Raw genomic sequence first — 20,648 nt, 5'->3', positions numbered from 1 at the left:
TTATTGACTCATGATGAGATTGGGCTGCATGCAACAACAGGTATTACTGATTCATGATGGGATCGGGTTGCGCGCCGCAGTAGCTTTTATTAGCGCTTGGGCAGGATTGAGTGTGATGAGTGCGAATTGAGACAACCAGGTTGAGTACTCTTAGAGTGTGAGTACGCGAGGCTTCCATCGGCTTTCATCACATACGATATACATATTGGTATGAAGATATAGAGATGCCATATTCCTCATATCATACAAACTTGACATGTTTTATCTATTTTGAGTTTAACTGTTAAACCTGGAAACATGTCTACTTTCCTGTACTGTACCTGCAGATTATGAGTTTCTCTAAGATACTATTGTCATATGTTCTGTAAATTTCCGTACAGTTTAATTCTGTGTTTGGATTGTATTGTTCGGACTCGTCACTGCTTTCAGTCCAAAGATTAGACTTGTTACTTATTGAGTTGGTTGTACTCACGCTACGCCCTGCACTTCGTGTGCAGATCCAGGTATTTTCGGGAAATGTGGTTGTAAATCTTGGAGCTTCAGCCTTTCAGAGATTTTCGAGGTAGCTGCCTTGGCGTCCACAAACCTTGACTCTCCTCCGCTATCCCTCAGTTTTGCTTATTCTGCTCTACTTTCTTAGACAGTGTATCAGACTATGTTATTGTATAGATGCTCATGTACTCAGTGACACTCGGGTTTTGGGAAAATTCTGTATTGAGTTGTGGTGTTTTCATCCATTATTATGAGATTTTTACTTACTTAAACCGGTTTCGGTATATTTTGAAATTTAAAAATGTTGGTATGTGTGAGTTGTTGGCTTGCCTAGTATCCTGATAGGCGCTATCACGACATGTTAATTTTTTGATCGTGACAAGTTGGTATTAGCGCCGAGGTTACATAGATCTCACGAGTCATGAACAGGTCTGGTTGAGTATTACGAATCGGTACGGAGACGTCTGTACTTATCCTCGAGAGGCTGCCGAACCCTTAGGAAAACTCCACATTCTTGTATTCTTGTCATGCGAATTCGTCGGGAACTAAACTTCTGTTATTTTATTCTCTCACAAATGGTGAGGACACATGCTACCGGATCAGGCGGACGGCCACCAGTACCACCAGCTAGGGCCACGAGAGGCCGGGGCCACGGTAGAGGTCGAGGTGCAGCTTGTACAGCAGCTAGAGCAGCACCTGTAGACCCACCAAGTGCTCTAACTCAGGAGTAGCTTCCATATGTGGTTGAGCCGGTGGGACCAACTCAAGCACCAGATGTGCCTATTGTGATTCCAGGCCTTCAGAAGGCTTTAGCCCAGATATTGACTGTTTGCACTAGCCTTGCTCAGGCGGTTTTTGTTCCGGCCGCAACAGCCACTTCTCAGGACGGGGGAGGTATCCAGACTCCCGTCGGGCGTACTCCAGAGCAAGTGATACAGGGACTTCAGACACCGGGTGTACCACTAGCCTAGCCGGTTATAGTTGCTCAGGCCCAGGTGGGTCCCGTTATGACTGATGATGAATAGAGGAGACTAGAGAGATTTGGTAGACTCCAGCCTCCATCATTCAGTGGGGCTGAGTCTGAGGATGCCCAAGACTTTTTGGACATGTGCTAGAGGATTCTTCGCACAACGGGTATTTTGGAGACTAATGGAGTTTCCTTTACTACTTTTCAGCTATTAGGGGCTACCTTCAGATGGTGGGAGGCCTATGAGAGGAGTAGGCTAGTCAAAGCTGGACCACTTTCATGGCATGATTTCTCCGTTCTCTTCTTGGAGAAGTTTATGCCATAGACCCACAAGGAGAGTTGCACAGACAGTTCGAGCAGCTACACTAGGAGGGCATGTCTATGACCCTGCATGAGATGAGGTTTTTAGAGTTGGCTCATCACTCAGTTTGGTTGGTTCCCACTAAGAGGGAGAGGATTAGGAGGTTCATTGATGGCCTCAACTATGAGTTGCATTTTGTTATGACTTGGGAGAGTGTATCAGGTACTTGGTTCGACGAGGTGGTTGATATTACTCGGCGGCTAGAGTTTGTCTGTAGTCTGGAGCATGAGGAGAGGGAGGCCAAGAAACCTCGTGGTTTGGGTGGTTTCAACGGTGTTTCATCTGGTGGTCAGTCCCAATACAGCAGGGGTCGTCCTTATAGGCCCGCTCAGATGGGTCTTCCAGTTCATCGTGGCGCATCAGCTAGCCATGGTTCATACAGTGCTCCAATGGGTTAGTCATCTCTCAGTGCACTTCCAGCTCACAGTTCATCTCGTGCTCCTTCCGTTCAGGGTTCATCTGCACCAGGTTCCTCTGGTAGTTATTCTGGTTCTCGGGGCACGCTTCAGTACTTGCCGCCATTTTTCGAGAGGGGTTGTTTTGAGTGTGAAGAGTTGGGTCATGTGAAGAGGTATTTTCCTCGCCTTTCGGGAGGTCCAATTCAGCAGTGGATTCAGGCTGTGACTTTTGTACCAGTTACTTCACCACCCGCTCAGGCAGTGCGAAGTGGGGCTCAAGCAGCAGGAGGTCGCCCTAGAGGGAAAGGGCGATCAGGTGGTAGTCAGGCTCGATTCTATTCTATTCCTGCTAGGCCAGAGGCCGTTGCTTTAGACACAGTGATCACATGTATTGTATCAATATGCCACAGGGATGCTTCTATATTATTTGACCCTGGTTCCACTTATTCAGATGTATCATCATATTTTGCTCGCTATTTGGATATGCCATGTGAGTCCTTAGTTTCATATGTTCATGTATCTACGCTGGTGAGCGATACTATTGTTATGGACAGTGTATATCGGTCGTATGTAGTGAATATTGGGCGATTGGAGACTAGAGTTGATATCTTATTGCTTAGTATGGTCGATTTTGACGTGATCTTAGGTATGGATTGGTAATCTCCATATCATGCAATTTTGGATTGTCACGCTAAGACTGTGACATTAGCGATGTCGGGGTTGCCAAGGATCGAGTGGATATCTTCTCTAGATTATGTTCCTAGCAGGGTGATTTCATATTTTAAGGCCTAACAGATTGTTGAGAAGGGGTGTCTATCTTATTTGGCCATTGTGAGGGATGTTGGTGCTGATACCCAAACTATTGATTCTATTCTGGTAGTGCGAGACTTTCCAAATGTGTTTCCTATAGACTTGCCGGGCATGCCACCCAACAGGGATATTAATGTTGGTATTGACTTGGTGCCGGACACTCAACCCATTTCTATTCCTTCGTATCGTATGGCATCAATAGAGTTTATTAGGCCCAGTGTGTCGCCTTGGGGTGCACCAGTTCTGTTTGTGAAGAAGAAGGATGGTACAATGTGGATGTGCATCGACTATAGGTAGTTGAACAAAGTTACAATCAAGAACAAGTATCCTTTGCCGCGCATTGATGATCTATTTGACTAGCTTCAGGGAGCGAGGGTGTTTTCTAAGATTATTTGAGGTCTGGGTATCACTAGTTGAAGATTCAGGACTCGGATTTTCTGAAGACGACATTCAGGACCTATTATGGTCACTATGAGCTCCTTGTGATGTCTTTTGGGCTGACCAATGCCCCAGTAGCATTCATGCATCTGATGAACAGTGTATTTCAGTCATATCTTGATTCATTGGTCATAGTATTCATTGATGATATCCTGATGTACTCACGTAGCTAGGAGGAGCATGCCCAATATTTGAGGATTGTACTACAGCGACTGAGGGAGGAAAGGCTTTATGCCAGGTTCTCCAAGTGTGAGTTTTGGCTTAGTTCGGTGGCGTTCTTGGGGCATATGGTGTCCAGTGAGGGGATTAAGGTGGATCTAAAGAAGATGGAGGCAGTTTAGAGTTGGCCTAGATCGTCTTCAGCTACTGAGATTCAGAGTTTTTTTGGCTTGGCCGGATATTATTGTTGCTTTATGGAGGGTTTCTCATCCATTACAGTGCCTTTGACCAAATTAACCCAGAAGGGTGCTCTATTCAGGTGGTCGGATGAGTGTGAGAAAAGCTTTCAAAAGCTCAAGACTGCCATGACCACAACTTCAGTTCTAGTTTTACCTTCAACGTCAAGCTCTTATACGGTGTATTGTGATACTTCTCGGATCGGTATTGGGTGTGTCTTGATGCTGGATGGTATAGTGATTGCTTATGCTTCGCTCCAGTTGAATCCCCATGAGAATAACTACCATGTTCATTATTTGGCGTTGATAGCCATCGTTCATGCATTGAAGATTTGGAGGCATTATCTCTATGGTGTGTCTTATGAGGTATTTACAGATCATCGGAGTCTCCAACACTTGTTAAAACAAAAGGATCTAAATTTGAGATAGCGGAGATGATTGGAGCTGCTAAAGGACTATGATATTACCATTCTGTATCATCCCGAGAAGGCTAACGTGGTGGCCAATGCCTTGAGTAGAAAGGCGGTGAGTATGAGTAGCCTTGCATTTATTCCTATTGGTGAGAGACATCTTGCAACTGATGTTCAGGCCTTGGCCAACAAGTTCTTAAGATTAGATATTTCGGAGCCTAGTCGGGTTCTAGCTTGTGTGGTTTCTCGGTCTTCCTTAAATTATCGCATCAGAGAGTGCCAATATGATGATCTCCATTTGCTTGTCCTTAAGGACATGGTTCAGCACGGTGATGCCAAGGATGTTACAATTGGGGATGATGGGGTGTTGAGGATGCAAGGTCGGATTTGTGTGCCCAATGTGGATGGGCTACGTGAGTTGATTCTTAAGGAGGCCCACAGTTCGCGGTATTCCATTCATCCGGGTGCCGCAAAGATGTATCAGGACTTGAGGCAACACTATTAGTGGAGGAGGAAGAAGGAAGACATAGTGGGGTTTGTAGCTCGGTGCCTAAATTGTCAGCAGGTGAAGTATGAGCATTAGATACCGGGCGAATTTCTTCAGAGGCTTAAGATTCTGGAGTGGAAGTGGGAGCGTATCACCATGGATTTCGTAGTTGGGCTCCCACAGACTTTGAGGAAGTTTGATACTATTTGGGTGATTGTGGATCGGCTGACCAAGTCCGCACATTGCATTCCAGCTCGGACTACTTATTCTTCGGATCGATTGGCTAAGATCTACATTCGCGAGATTGTTCGCCTTTACGGTGTGTCGGTGTCCATCATTTCAGATCGGGGCACACAGTTTACATTGCAGTTTTGGAGAGAAGTGCAGCAAAAGTTAGGTACACAGGTTGAGTTGAGTACATCACTCCACCCTCAAACGGACGGACAGTTTGAGCGCACTATTTAGATATTGGAGGATATGCTATGCGTTTGTGTCATAGATTTCGAGGTTTCTTCGGATCAGTTTCTGCCACTCGCAGAGTTTGCCTACAACAACAGCTACTAATTGAGCATTCAGATGGCTCCGTATGAGGCTTTGTATGGGAGATGGTGTCGGTCTCCGATGAGATGGTTTGAGCCGGGTGAGGCTAGGTTTTTGGGTACTGGCTTGGTTCAGGATGCTTTGGATAAGGTTAAGTTGATTCAGGATCAATTTCGCACTACGCAGTCTAGATAGAAGAGCTAGGCCGATCGGAAGGTTCGCGATGTTGCTTACATGGTTGGGGAGAAGGTACAACTCAAAGTTTCACCCATGAAGGGTGTTATGAGGTTCAGGAAGAAGGACAAGTTTAGCCCTCAGTATATTGGGCCTTTTGATGTGATTCAGAGGATTGGAGAGATGGCTTACAAGCTTACCTTGCTGCCTAGTTTGTCGAGTGTTCATCTAGTGTTTCATTTTTCTATACTCCGGAAGTATGTTGGCGATCCGTCTCATATTTTGGACTTCAACACGATTTAGTTGGATGATGATTTGACTTATGATGTGGAGCTGGTGGCCATTTTGGATCGGCAGGTTCGAAAGTTGATATCAAAGAACATAGCTTTAGTGAAGGTGCAGTAGAGAGGTCAGTCAGTCGAGGAGGCTACTTGGGAGACCGGGCGGGAGATGCGGAGCAGATATCCATACCTATTTGAGACTCCAGGTATGATTCTCGACCCGTTCGAGGATGAATGTTTGTTTAAAAGTGGGGGGGATGTAACTATCCGGCCGGTCGTTTTGAGTGTTATAGCCCTGTTCCCCCATTTACAACTTATTCTTTGCTCAATTTTTGTTATGTGACTTGCCGGGGTAGTTGGTTTGGTTCCGAGGATGTTTCGGAATGAGTTGAGACACTTAGTCTTAAGGTTGGAAGCTTAAGTTAAAAAGGTTGACCAGATGTTGACTAATGTGTAAATGGATTCGTAATGGAGTTTTGATGGTTTCGATAGCTCCATTGGGTTATTTTGGACATAAGAATGTGCCCAGATAGTGATTTGGAGGTCCGTAGTTGATTTTGGCTTGAAATGGCGGAAGTTGGAAACTTAGAAGTTTTGGAAATTCAGAAGTTTGATCGAGAGTTCACTTTGTGGTTACCGGGCTCAGATTTTGGTTCCGATAGGTTGGAAGCGGAGATGATTGGAGCTGCTAAAGGACTATGATATTACCATTCTGTATCATCCCAGGAAGGCTAATGTGGTGGCCGATGCCTTGAGTAGAAAGGCGGCGAGTATGAGTAGCCTTGCATTTATTCCTATTGGTGAGAGACCGCTTGCAGCTAATGTTCAGGCCTTGGCCAACAAGTTCGTGAGATTAGATATTTAAGAGCCTAGTCGGGTTCTAGCTTATGTGGTTTCTCGGTTTTCCTTAAATTATCGCATCAGAGAGCGCTAATATGATGATCTCTATTTGCTTGTCCTTAAGGACATGGTTCAACACGGTGATGCCAAGGATGTTACAATTGGGGATGATGGAGTGTTGAGGATGCGGGGTCAGATTTGTGTCCCCAATGTGGATGGTCTACGTGAGTTGGTTCTTAAGGAGGCCCACAGTTCGCGGTATTCAATTCATCCGGGTGCCGCAAAGATGTATCAGGACTTGAGGCAACACTATTAGTGGAGGAGGAAGAAGAAAGGCATAATGGGGTTTGTAGCTCGGTGCCTAAATTATCAGCAGGTGAAGTATGAGCATTAGATACTGGGCGGATTGCTTCAAAGGCTTAAGATTCCGGAGTGGAAGTAGGAGCGTATCACCATAGATTTAGTAGTTGGGGTGCGATTCATGTTTTTAGGCTGTTTGATGTGATTTGAGGCCTTGACTAAGTTCATATGATATATTAGGACTGATTGGTATGTTCGGTTGAGGTCCCGGGGGCCTCAGGTGGATTTCGGATGGTTAACAGAACGAAATGGGACTTTGAAGATTGCTGAAGCCTGCTGGTCTGCTGGTGTTGTGTGTTCTAGTTTCCTTCTATGCGATCGCATGGATAGGTCCGCGATTGCGAAGGCTTATTTGGGTAGCTAAGGATTTAGTGCTATGCGTTCACGATTTTTGGTCTACGATCGCGTAAGCGGGAGGAAGCACTGAATTGCGAACGCGTGGGCTGCGTTCACGAATAGGAAATGAGGCAGGAGTTGGTCACGCACTTTGTTCTTCACGATCGCGTGAAGAGGGTCGCAATCGCGTAGGTTTGAGGGTCAGTGCATCGCGTTCGCGTAGAGTTAATTCTGGGGCAACTTAGTTTTGTGCTTCGCGATCGCGATTGAGGACTTCTGGACAGAATATTAAATCTCAAAAATGAGGGTTTGCATTTATTTCACAATTTGATTTTTGGGAGCTCGGATTGAGGCGATTCTTAGAGAGAATTTCAAGGGAGTGATTGGGGTAAGTGATTCTAACTTGGTTTTGGTTAAATTACATGAATATATCCATGATTTCATCATTTAATTAGTGTTTTGGATTGCAAAATTGGGGGAAAATGGAGAAAACTTCTTAGCCCGAATTTTGAGGATTTGAGCGGGATTTTGGTGTCGGATTTGAGTAATTTTGGTATGGTTGGAATCGTGGTTGAATGGGTGCTCGAATTTTGTAACTTTCGTCGAATTTCGAGATGTGGGCTCAGGGTTGACTTTTGAGTTGACTTTTTGTATTTTGATTACGAACTTAGCATTTTCATATGGAATTGATTCCTATAGCTTGAGTTGATTGTATCAAATTTTTTGTGGCTAGATTCGAGGCATTCAGAGCAAGGGCTTGTTGGAGCAAATATTTGCACGGTTTGAGGTAAGTAACACTTCTAAACATGGTTATGAGGGTATGAATCCCTGAAATTATGTGCTATGTGATTGGTGTTGAGGTAACGCGCGTGCTAGATGACGGGCGTGTGGGCGTATACCTTAGTAATTGTTATTCAGTGGATTCCATGGAACTGTGTAGTTATCTTATCTAAATATTATTACTGTACGCAATGTGTTAAAGCACTTGAGCTATGATTTATGTTAGAAATCACGTTTAGGCTATGTGCTGGTACTATTGGGACCCACAGTGGTCGTTCTTTACTATTGAGTTATTTTCTTAATTGCAGTTATGTACTTAGTTGCATTCATCATTGTATATCTTATCTTAATCTCTGTTATCATACATTGTCACATCATGTATCATGTATTTGGGCTACTTAGCATGAGTGTTATGAGCCCGAGAGATTGAAGGGATTAATGACTGAGTGAGGCCGGTGGCCTGTTTGTGAGTGATATTGATGGGATCGTGCTGCACGCCGCAACGGGCATTATTGACTCATGATGGGATCGGTCTACACGCCGCATTAGGTATTATTGATTTATGATGGGATCGGGTTGCGCGCCGCAGCAGGATTTATTATTGCTTGGGCTGGATCTGCCCCTTCAGGAGGGGGAAGAACACCCACAGTGAGCGCAGTTTCTATTGATTCATGATAGGATCGGGTTGTATGTCGCAACGGGTACTGTACAGTGCTGAGTGATTGAGTGTGATGAGTGAGAATTGAGACAGTCAGGTTGAGTACTTAGAGAGTGTGAGTACGCGAGGCTTCCATCGTGTTGCATCACATACGATATGCATATTGGCATGTAGATATATAGATGTCATATTCCTCATATCATAGAGACTTGACATATTTTATTTGTTTTGAGTTTAACTGTTAAACCTGAAAGTATGTCTATTTTCTTGTACTGTACCTGCAAATTATGAGTTTCTCTAAGATACTATTGTCATATGTTATGTAAATTTCCCTATAGTTTAATTCTGTATTTGGACCGTATTGTTCGGACTCGTCACTGTGTTCAATCCAAAGGTTAGACTTATTACTTATTAAGTTGGTTGTACTCACGCTACACCCTGCACTCCGTGTGCAGATTCAGGTGTTTCCGGGCACGCTTGTTGTTGATCTTGGAACTTCAGCCTTTCGGAGATGTTCGAGGTAGCTGCCTTGGCGTCCGCAGACCTTGACTCTCCTCCCCTATCCCTTAGTTTTGCTTATTCTTCTCTACTTTCTTTGACAGTGTATCAGACTATGTTATTGTATAGATGCTCATGTACTCAGTGATACCCGTATTTTGGAAAAATTCGGTATTGAGTTGTGGTGTTTTCATCTAGTTTTATGAGATTTTTACTTACACTACTAAAAACCTGCTAAAAAACGTCCAGAACACCGACCGAAATCGATCGGAATCCAAAAAAAAATCAACTGATTTTCGACCATTTACAATTGGTCGATAAGATAATGGTCGCAAACGGGGAGCGAACGAAGTCGGTCGGTAACTGTTAACGCAGTTTGACCAAATGTGTGACACAAATTAATTTTACCGACCGATTAAAAATATTTTTTTAATTATTTTTAAATTAACGACCAAATTCGGTCGAAAATTTAATTATTCATTTTTTAAAAAATAATTAAATTTGACCTAATTCGGTTGGAAATTTAATTATTCATTTGTTTTAAAATTATTCATTTTCGACCGAAATCGATCGGTATTATTAAAATATAAAATTATACATTTTTATTTAAAATTGTTAATTCCGACCGAAATCGGTCGGTATTATTTAAATAATTAATATTTAAAATCATAAATTCCGACCGAATTCGATCGGTAATTTTGATTTTCTAGGAATTAATATGAACATTTCTGACCGAAGTCGGTCGGTTTTCTGGGTATTTGTTTACCGAAAAATAGCTGTTTTATAGCTGCACCACATGCCAACAACCAATCACTTATATTGGCAGCATTACATTACTGCCAAGAACAACAACAACAACAACAACAACAACAATAATAACTATCAAAACTATATTAACAAAACATTATCTCCATCTCCATCTCCACTAAACTATATTAACAAAACATCATACCCAACAACAAAATATTTTACAAGTTAAAAATTCAAACATCATTCAATGAGTGTTTTGTACTACATCATCTTCATCTCCACTACTATAGCATTCATTATCGGCATGGTTCGAAGGATTACCATATGGGTAAGGCTGACGAGACCGGGGAATCGGGAAAGCACCACTAGCAAGAAGATTGGCTAACTGACCTTGAAGGATATTAAATTATTGATCCCTATTTTCTAGCTGAACTTTAAGAGTATCTAATTGTCTCAGCAGATCCTCCCATAAATGCGGTAGAACCCATGAAGGCTTCTTGCTCTTCTTTCAGGCAGAGCAGAAGGAATCAGATAGTCTCTTATGGTATTTGAACACAAAATTTGCACAAATTTTACTATTATGCCGGTTCTCCCAGGTACACTTAATATACAAATGAAGTGTGTAACGTTAGATGAAAATATTATTAATATAATCCTTAAATAGATAAGAATTATATTAAAACCTTAAATTGGTTAAAAATTTGATGCACGAGCTCCGATGGAAAGTCACTCCAAGTCGCATAGGGTGGATCATACAACCGGCCAAGAGCTTCAGAGATTATCTTTGTAGTCCGATGATTAGGTATGAACCTACAACATAACAATTACATTAAATAAATAAGAGTTGCTATTAAATAAACAAGAGTAGCTAACCGCAATAGACAACTGAGTATTTTGAAAGTTCTTTTAAAATTCAATTGTAAGAAGTAATTTGAAAGTTCACCTGTATCCCTAAATATCATATGCTAAAAATTATAATAAGATTCTAAAGACCTCTAATATGAACTCTTCTAATATGAACAATTCCTAATTTATATCACCTCACAATTATATAACTAAATTTAATTAAACATTAACTAAACCCTAATTTATACAATTAAAATAATTAAAATTACTTAAATTAAAAAATATAGATTACTAACCTTGAAATGCTATTAGTACCTAAGACATGGCATCTAAGTCTTCCAAAATGTAAAATTCCATAATTATATAAAATACCAATTCATAAAGAGGGGCTAGAGTATAAATATGAACAATCCTAAATGATAAATGATAACACATGAAATATTTCAAAGGTTCAATGACAAGACAACTCACAATTATACAACAAAATTTAATTAAATATTAACTAAACCCTAATTTATACAATTAAAATAATTAAAATTACTTAAATTGAAAAATGTATATAACTAACCTTGAAATGCTAGGATAGGGGGTTTGATTTTGGATGGAGGAGGGTGGCGGAACGCAGTGGTACCGGCGGAACAATGGCGGAGGGTGGCAGAAGGCAGTGAGGCCGACGAAACAGTGGTGGGGGAGGGGAGGGAGACTTCTAGGTGCTTTATTTTTGGGTGAGGAGGGAGATAGGAGCTGATTTTTGGTGGGAATTTGTGGGAATCGCGATAGTGGGGAGGAGAAGAAGAGAGATAGGAGACAGATAGAGAAAAGAGGCGAAATGGAGAAAATCCCGTCTCAGCTAGATCTAAATTAAAAATTTCCGACCGACTTCGGTCGGTAAGTTTAAGAGGCCTTTGACCCGTTTGACCACGACCATTCTGATCGAATTCGGTCGGTAATTTAATGTTAAATTAAAAAAAACAAATTAATTTAAATACCGACCGAAGTCGGTCTGTAATTTAATGTTAGATTTAAAAAAAAATTTATTTAATTACAGATACTATATAATATATATTTAATTGTATATGTATGTATGTATGTATATATATATATATATCGACCACAACCAGCCCGATTTAGTTCTATAAGATGTAGTGCTAAATTAATATTTAAGTTTTAGCAACAACTTAATATAATTGGATACAACTTAATACATAATTGATATATATATATATAAATTCATAAAAATCGACCCACTTCGGTCGGTATTTTCATTAAATTAATATTTACACATATCCAACGATTATGTCAATTAAACTCGATAATTTACACTTACATACATATGACTAGCGTTGATGATTTATTCTCAACTATTCATACTCGAATGCTTGATCGGTGACTAAATAAGAAAATAAATCTTGGAGTTTATGTGACTAGATGCTCCGGTATAATGAGTAACTAGATGCTCCAAGATGTGTACAGTCGACACAGTCTTGAATATTTTATTCTCGATCACCTTATTAGTACTTTGATCGGATACTTCATTGGTGGATCAATTGAAAATTCAATATTAAGTTATATCCAACTTAATATAAATTATATCCAATATTAAGTTGTATCCAATTATATTAAGTTCTATCCAATTGTATTAAGTTATTGCCAAAACTTAAATATTAATATAGCACTACATCTTATAAAACTATACACTTTGTTTTAAAATGTGTTATAGTAAGTTTTAATCGAATATAATTGAATTTCCAATTGATCCACTGATGAAGTATCCGAGCAAAGTACTAATAAGGTGATTGAGAATAAAACATTCAAGACCATGTCGATTGTACACTATCACGATCCAAAACCAACCCGGTCGGTATATTTGAAAAAAGTTTAATTAAATATTATTTTAGTAGATAATATGCAAGTATGATCAGGTCTTGGTCAAAGATTGACTAATTTCCGATCGAAATCGGTCGAAAATTTTATATATTTGTTGTGGGACCACTATTTCCGTTGTCAGAATTATTTTCTTTGACTTTTGCGACCAATTTACTTATTTTTCGACCGATTTTGGTCGGTTTTTTTTCTGACCGATGTCGGTCGGTATTCTTTGGACGGTTTTTGCCTGTTTTCTAGTAGTGTTACTTAAACCTCTTTCGTTATATTTTGAAATTTAAAAATGTTGGTATGTATGAATTGTTGGCTTGCCCAGTATCATGATAGGCGCCATCACGATATGCTGAGTTTTGGGTCGTGACACCAAAACACCGTCATTTTAATTAGTGTCCCTTCTTGGGAGAGAATTGTCTTCCGCTAATAGAGCAGATTTTCTTTTTGGGAAAGATACAACCTTGATCTCACTTGTTAACAACCTTAAATTTTATTCTCGTAATAATTCAACTGATCACATTCATTAAAAAAGAAAAAAAAAACTAATCACATTTAGCCTTCATCATTTAATTAGAATGTACATTTATGGTCCTTCAGTTGATAATTTTTCATGATTTAATATATGTCCAACTCAAATAAGGAGTATAAGTGCACAAATAAATTTAATCTTAACAGAAAAGATGAGGGGTCACATCAACGCTCAAAGCACCAAAATAATTGAGACCTTTACTTAGTAGGAAATCACAAAATATCAAAATCATCACTAAAGAAAAGACACATCTAGAAGGATACCCTTCAATAGATTATGAGCAGAAACTTCACAAGCAAAAAATAATAATAATAAAAAAAAAAAAAATCACAAGCAACTTTTTACTAAATAATTAATGGTGGAATGAATTTTCGTTGATGTACAACTTGTCATTACCGAAAGCAACTCCCAAATCTTTATTTTTTCTTTTTTTCTTTTCAGCACTACAATAAGGAATTGAGCTTGGTCAGAATTCCAACCAAAGAATAGGGCCACTAGGCCTTTTCCATACAAACCGCAGCGACAACAACTCCCTAATTCTCAGTGATCTTATATATAACATCCAAAACTTTGTCTCTTTAACATTCATTCAGTGAAACATAAAAACCTCCCACACTTGTTTTCAACTTCTGTATAATAATTAATTATGGCTAGCCAAAGATTTGCTCGTCCAATTTTTGACAATCCTTTTCTCAAGATTCAAGAATTACCAGGTGACACAGTAAAACGTAACTCTGAATCCCTTAAGCAAGCCAATTCTGATCCTAGAGGCACATCTCTAGTCATTTCCAGGGACGTGACCCTTGACACCAACAAAAAAACTTGGCTTCGACTTTACGTCCCACGACGAGTAACAAAAGCCTCTGCTCCTAAGAAATTGCCTCTCATAGTCTACTATCACGGCGGAGGCTTTGTTTATTTCCATGCCAATACTTTTATCTTCGATGTATTTTGTCAAGCACTTTCTGAAAGAGTTAATGCTATGGTTATTTCACTCGAATATCGTCTCGCCCCTGAACACCGCCTTCCTGCAGCTTACGAAGATGCCATGGATGGATTACATTGGATTAAGTCCACTAAGGATGAATGGGTCAGTAATTACGCTGATTTGAGTCATGTCTATCTTTATGGAACCAGCGCCGGAGGCAATTTGGCATATCATGCAGGTATATTTGACTAACCTCTATCTCTGTGTGAAAGCTAATAATGTATTTTTCAAGATATTATTAGACTATTTTGATCCAATAGTTTGATAGGTCATTTCGAGTTCTAGGTCAATTCAACAAACTGAACATAACTCATTATCCTGTTTAAACTTGAGATAAAAGGACGATTACGTGCTGAAAAATGGATTGATTTTGTAACCTCTTTATACAGGATTACGTGCGGCTGCTGCAGCTAAAGAACTAGAGCCCTTGAGAATCAAAGGATTGATTTTGCATCATCCATATTTCAGTGGGAAAAACAGGACAGAATCAGAGGAGAAGCTAAAAGATGATCAGCTTTTGCCGCTCCATGCAATTGACAAGATGTTCGACTTGTGTTTGCCAAAAGGGGTGGATCATGATCATGAATATTGCAATCCATGTGCAGATGGAGGGTCAAAGCATTTAGAAGATATGAAGGAATTAGGTTGGAAGGTTTTGGTAAGTGGTGTATGTGAAGATCCTCTGGTTGATGCTGCACGTAACTGTGTCAAGTTGTTGGAAGAGAAAGGTATAAAAGTTTACAAGTTCTTTAGAGATGGTTACCATGCTATGGAAGTGTTCGATCAATCAATGGCAGCAGCTTTATATGATGCCACCAGGGATTTCTTAAATGCTAGTAAAAATTAAAAATATACTAGTACTTATTAATATCTATGTCGTGTTTGTTTCATTTCATTCTCATGCAGGTAAAGTTTCGTTTTGTGCAAATAAGAGAGGAGCAGGGTACTCTATAGTTTATGAGATTACTTTAATTGTTCTGTTTTTCTATGAAAATAAGTTTCTCTGTTTTTTATTTTCTTTTTGGAGAGGGCAGGGGAGAAGCAAAAACTTCCATAGCTCAACCCAAAAATCATGAGATCCATAAGTATGCGTTTTGGAGTACAATATTTACAGTTGTACTTGAAACAAATATTACTCCTATTTGAGTTTGTGGAAAAAAGGTTTGGCGCAGTAGAAATTATGTTTGCATTGAACTTCACTTGACAAAAGGAGACTGGAATTTAAAATTTTGTGAGAGAGAATTGAAGATTGAAAAGTTATGCATACACATTCAAAAATATATTATTAGTATTCAATATAATAATTTTGCTTGAAGTTCAAAAAATATTTCTGTTAAAACTCAAAGTTTCACGACTAAACTAGTCTTGGTAATAACTATTTCATCTTTTCAAATAAGTACCGGAACAATTCATCATGGCTAAACGGGTCCTATGATATTTCAATGTTTTAATGAGATTTTGTTTTCTATCGAATTAATGAGATATTAATTTTGTGGTACCAACCTATGATATTTCTGTTACACCCTATATTTTCGTACGTAAAAAAATGCATCGTAAGCAAACTAATGTAGGACCAAAAATAAGATAATATTTAAAAGTATATAAAGTAAGTTAATCATGTTACCTCTGAGATTACAAATATTGAAGATCATGAACAACAAGTACAAAGAGGGTTGGACAGTTCAGAAGCTAAAGCAATTAAATAAAACAATGTTTCGTCGAAAGTCAACAAGTTGGGAATGTTATAACATGTACCTTTGGGGTGAGACTAGGGTGATTAACATGATAAGGAGATTATGTTATGATTTATATTAGTCGTATGACATCCGTGTGTTATGTTTTGAAGTCAAGCGAGTTGTGGAACAAAAGTCGATGAAAGTCATCACAAGTTACATTCATAAGTTTTACTGAAACTTTGGGTCAAATGTAACTGCAATTTTCTCCCAATATACTTAGAGTTATGGGGTGTTCCACCCATAAAATTAAAGATCTATGAGTCTATTTTCCAACGCATTAAACTGTTTGTCAATACGATATCGGAGTAGAGATATATGGGCATTTTTGCGATACTGCACAAGCTGCTAGGTGACAAGTAGGTGTGTCACCTACTTGCTTAAATGAAAGCCCCAAAATGGGCCATTTCGGGTCGTCCAAAGAGGCCTTTTAAAGGTCTATTTTCTTCATATATTAGACTTAAAATAGAGCATAATAACCAGACATAAACTCTGCAAAGAATCCTCCCAAATATTTCCCACAAACCCTAATTGATTTTCACTCCCTTTCAAGTTCTAATTGGAGGTAAAACCTAGAGTTTGAAGAACCAAGATAGGAGCTTAGTTATCCAACAAATAAGGTGAGTTTACTGATATCTTTCATCTATTTTTTCTGCTGCAAATTCATGGTAAGTCATTCTATACTTGTAAGAACTCACGGGACGGTGATCGGAAGCCGTGAGTTCGAGTTATTCACTTGTAGCGGACTGTTTTGTGGACTGTTTTGTGTTGCTGTTGGGCTGCGTATTTTACTACTATTTTGTGGAGTTTTAGAGGAGGAAGGGGGTGTATAAACACCATATAAATGTAGGGTGGTTGGCTGGTCGTTCGTCATAACATTTTCGGGTCGTTTGACACTACTATGGTGGTCGTTTTGTGTATGAAGAGATTGGGGTGTATTGGGCTATTTTGTAGTATTTGATGGCGTATATAGGGCTAAAAAATGGTGTATATATATATATTGTTATTGTTCTGTTCTTGTATTGTTGGTGTTATCTTGAATTTGGAGGAAGTAAGGATTATAGGGGAGATGCTGCCCGTTTTAATACAAAATAAGTTTGTCGTTCGTTGTGCGATAGTTGTACCTTTCGTAACATAACGATAGTATTATTATCATTCTTGTAGATTAAGGTGCGAAGAGGTGAGTTCAACTTGATGATTGGAAAGATTGTGATAAGGTATGTTAAGGCTAAGCCCTTCCTTCATTTTGGCATGATCTCGTAGCTACATGTGTTAATAATGAGACATAAAGAGAAGTTCGTATTCATGAATTTATTCACATTATTCTAGTCTCATAAGTTACAATATTATTCCTTATCGAGACTTCATATTCAGTTTAGTTTTATCTTTATTCAGTCAAGAGAGCAGAGGATCTATATTCAGTTTAGTTTTGTCTTTATTCAGTCAAGAGAGCAGAGGGTCTATATATATATACAGTATTACACTATTTTCACCACCATCGAGCTATAATCGGTGGGCAGGCCCCTATTGGGCAACCTCTGATCAGATGGTAAGTTATATATACCGAGCCTACTGTGGCCGAGCGCCTATGAGCGAGCCCAGGATGGCCGAGGTACAGAGCCCAGTATGGCCGAGCGCCTATGAGCGAGCCTACTACGGCCGAGCAGTTACACGTACCGAGCCTTATAGGGCCGGACATTTATTTTACTTACTATATTGAAGGAGTTTAGTCACTATCAGTGGGTAAGTATATCTCCAGACCATATTTGACTCCCAGTTAATTTCAGTTATCATATTATCAGTTCAGTTTTAGATTTTAGTTATTTTATTACCTTACATACTCGGTACATTATTTCGTACTGATGTCCCTTTTCTGGGGGCGCTGCATTTCATGCGTGCAGGTTCAGACAGACAGACGGGTAGACCTCCTCAGTAGGTGTTTCCCGAGTTCAGCCTGATCGGTAAGCTCCACGTCTTTCGGAGTTGCCAGGTCTAGAGTTTTATGTACATCTTATGTATATCTGTATATATGTTATGGGTTGGTCGGGGCCCTGTTCCAATCACAATATATCTATAAGTAGAGGCTTGTAGACATATACTGTTGGTTAGTGCAGTATGTTGGGTTTGTAGGCCTGGTATGTATATTTGATGGTTTGTTAGCTGTAGTAGCTATGACGGCCTTGTCAGCCTAGCTTTATATTGATGTTTAGTTAGCGCTAGTTTCCATTCAGTTTTATATTTTGCTTCGCAAATTGTCTTGCAAGGTGGCCCCATGGCCAAAGTGTGACATTATATGTTCAGAGTCCCTTAGTTGCAATTTGGTACGCCAGGTTAGGTGAGGCACCGGGTGCTGGTCTCGCTCCTAGGTTCGGGGCGTGACAATTTCAATGATTTAATGAGATTTTTTTCTATCGAATTTAATGAGATATTAACGTTGTGGTACCAACCGATAATATTTTGTGATGACCCGATAGGTCATCTTATATTTTAGAACCTAATTCTGCGCTTTGAAACCTTAAAAATCTCATTTTTACCCTGCTCGATTTGCGTGCACAGTCCGGGTGTGTTTCCGGAAAGCTTTTATGTTAAAAACTGTGAAAAATATGAAATTTTGCTTTGAAAACCATTTGAGTTGACTTTGGTCAACGTTTTGAGAAAACAAACCTGGATTCGTGTTTTGACGGTCCTGATGGGTCCCTATCGTGATTTGGGACTTGGGTGTATGCCCGGAATCGAATTCGAAAGTCCCTAGCCCGAGATATCGGACTTTGTTGAAATTTAAAAGCTAAAGGCTTAATGAATTTGAAATGTTTAACCCTTAGTTGACTTTTTAGATATCGGGTCGCTATTTTGGTTCTGGAGCCCGGTATAGGTCCAATAGCACCTTTATGACTTGTCTGTCAAATTTGGTAAGAAACGGAGTTGGTTTGACGTGATTCGGACATCCGGTTGTGAAAATCGAAGTTTCAAAATTTTCTTGAAAATTTCATTTGATTTGGTGTTCAATTCGTAGTTCTAGGTGATATTTTGGCAATTTGATCACGCGAGCAAGTTCATATGATGTATTTAGACTTGTGTACATAGTTGGTTTAGAGCCCCTCGGGATCAGGTGAGTTTTCGATAGGCTACAGAGTGACTTGGACTTAGAACATTTGCTGGTGTCTGCAATTTCTCGGAACTGGCCTCTGATCTTGCATTTGCGAGATAAGAGTTCGCATTTGCGAACATTTCCATCTTCTGTCAGGCTCGCATTTGTGCGCCATTTCTTCGCATTTGCGAAGTGTGCCTGAGTCAGCCTAGGTTCGCAATTGCGATCATGCGGTCGCATTTGCGATGAGAGCTGGGGAGGGAAAGTCTTCGCATTTGCAATCATGGGATCGCATTTGCGGTCAAGTGAGTGTTCGTATTTGTGAACTTTTCATCGCAAATGCGATGATTGCAGAGATGTGGGAGTCTTCACAAATGCGATGGATTTCTCGCACAGGATTTTTGGTTCATTCTTCAAATTTTCAATACCTAAAACCTTAGAGGCGATTTTTCCAAAACTCTTTCTTCCCCAAATCGTTGGTAAGTTTCTAACCTATTTCCTTTCAATCTTTCACTACGTTTTCTAAGATTTCAACCTAAAATCTAAGATTTCCATAGTGGAATTTGGGGTTCTTGGGTAGAAATTAGGGATTTAGACCTCAATCTGAGGTCGGATTCCAAAACAAATTACATAATCGGGCTCGGGGGTGAATATGTAATCGGGTTTTGGTCCGAACTTCGGGATTAGACCAAGCGGGCCCGAGGAGGGGGGTTGACTTTTGTTGACTTTTTCAAAAATGGCCTAAATTGAATTCTTTGCAATCGTGGGAAGTTCCTAAGGCTTAATTTGAATCGTTTAGTTGGTAATTTGCTAGATTCTATTAGTTCGAAGGCTCATTTGAAAGGCAAAGCTGTGATTGAGCTTTGAGTGGACCTTTGGAGCGAGGTAAGTATCGTGGTTAACCTTGACTCGAGGGATTAAGACTTGTTTGCCTATTTTCTATCTGTTTAGATGTTGGGTACAACGTATATGTGAGGTGAGGAGTACTTATGCGTTGTTGTCGGGTTAAAGCATGCGGGTGGGGCTTGTTCCTTGTAGTTTATTGCTTACTTTGATCTTGTTATCCATGATTAGATTACTTACTTACTAATTGATTGTTCTTATCGTGTTTACGGGTTTTTGTGATAATTGAGTATTGATTCCAAAGTTGAGATTGGTATTGTGGAACCATTGTTGAAGTAAGGCTTGTTCTTATTGATTTTATCTCCCTGCTATTACTTGTTCATTGTTATGTGATAAGGGAGAGTGTTAATACATGAAGGGTGATGCTGTGCCATGTTGTGAGTGTTAATGCACGAAGGGTGATGCCGTGCCATATTGTGAGTGTTAATGCACGAAGGGTGATGCTGTGCCATGTTATGAGTGTTAAATCACGAAGGGTGATGCCATGCCATATTGTGAGTGTTAATGCATGAAGGGTGATGCCGTGCCATGTTATGAGAGCTAATGCATGAAGGGTGATGCCGTGCCGTATCTAATGATATATATTGTGAGATTTAGAGTAAAAGCACGAAGGGTAATGCCGTGCAAATTTTCTTCATTGTGTTTAGTTTTTTACATTGGTTAAAAGCATGCTGATTTTTCTGGTTATCATTTCCGCTGTATCTCTTA

The 20,648-nt window shown here is 39.7% G+C and overlaps 1 protein-coding gene across 1 annotated transcript; it reads left to right on the top strand.

Moving 5' to 3' along the window:
* Nucleotides 1–13,704: 13,704 nt before the first annotated feature.
* On the top strand, nt 13,705–15,228 carry LOC107778424 (carboxylesterase 20-like). The gene is made up of 2 exons (XM_016598676.2): nt 13,705–14,394; nt 14,606–15,228. The coding sequence occupies exons 1-2, from the start codon at nt 13,875–13,877 to the stop codon at nt 15,061–15,063; spliced, it is 978 nt and encodes a 325-aa protein (XP_016454162.1). The 5' UTR covers nt 13,705–13,874; the 3' UTR covers nt 15,064–15,228.
* The last annotated feature ends 5,420 nt before the right edge of the window (nt 15,229–20,648 follow it).

The sequence above is a fragment of the Nicotiana tabacum genome, chromosome 13, assembly GCF_000715075.1.
Source record: "Nicotiana tabacum cultivar K326 chromosome 13, ASM71507v2, whole genome shotgun sequence".
NCBI classification, from domain to species: Eukaryota; Viridiplantae; Streptophyta; class Magnoliopsida; order Solanales; family Solanaceae; genus Nicotiana; species Nicotiana tabacum.
This window is presented reverse-complemented; position numbering and strand designations above follow the sequence as displayed.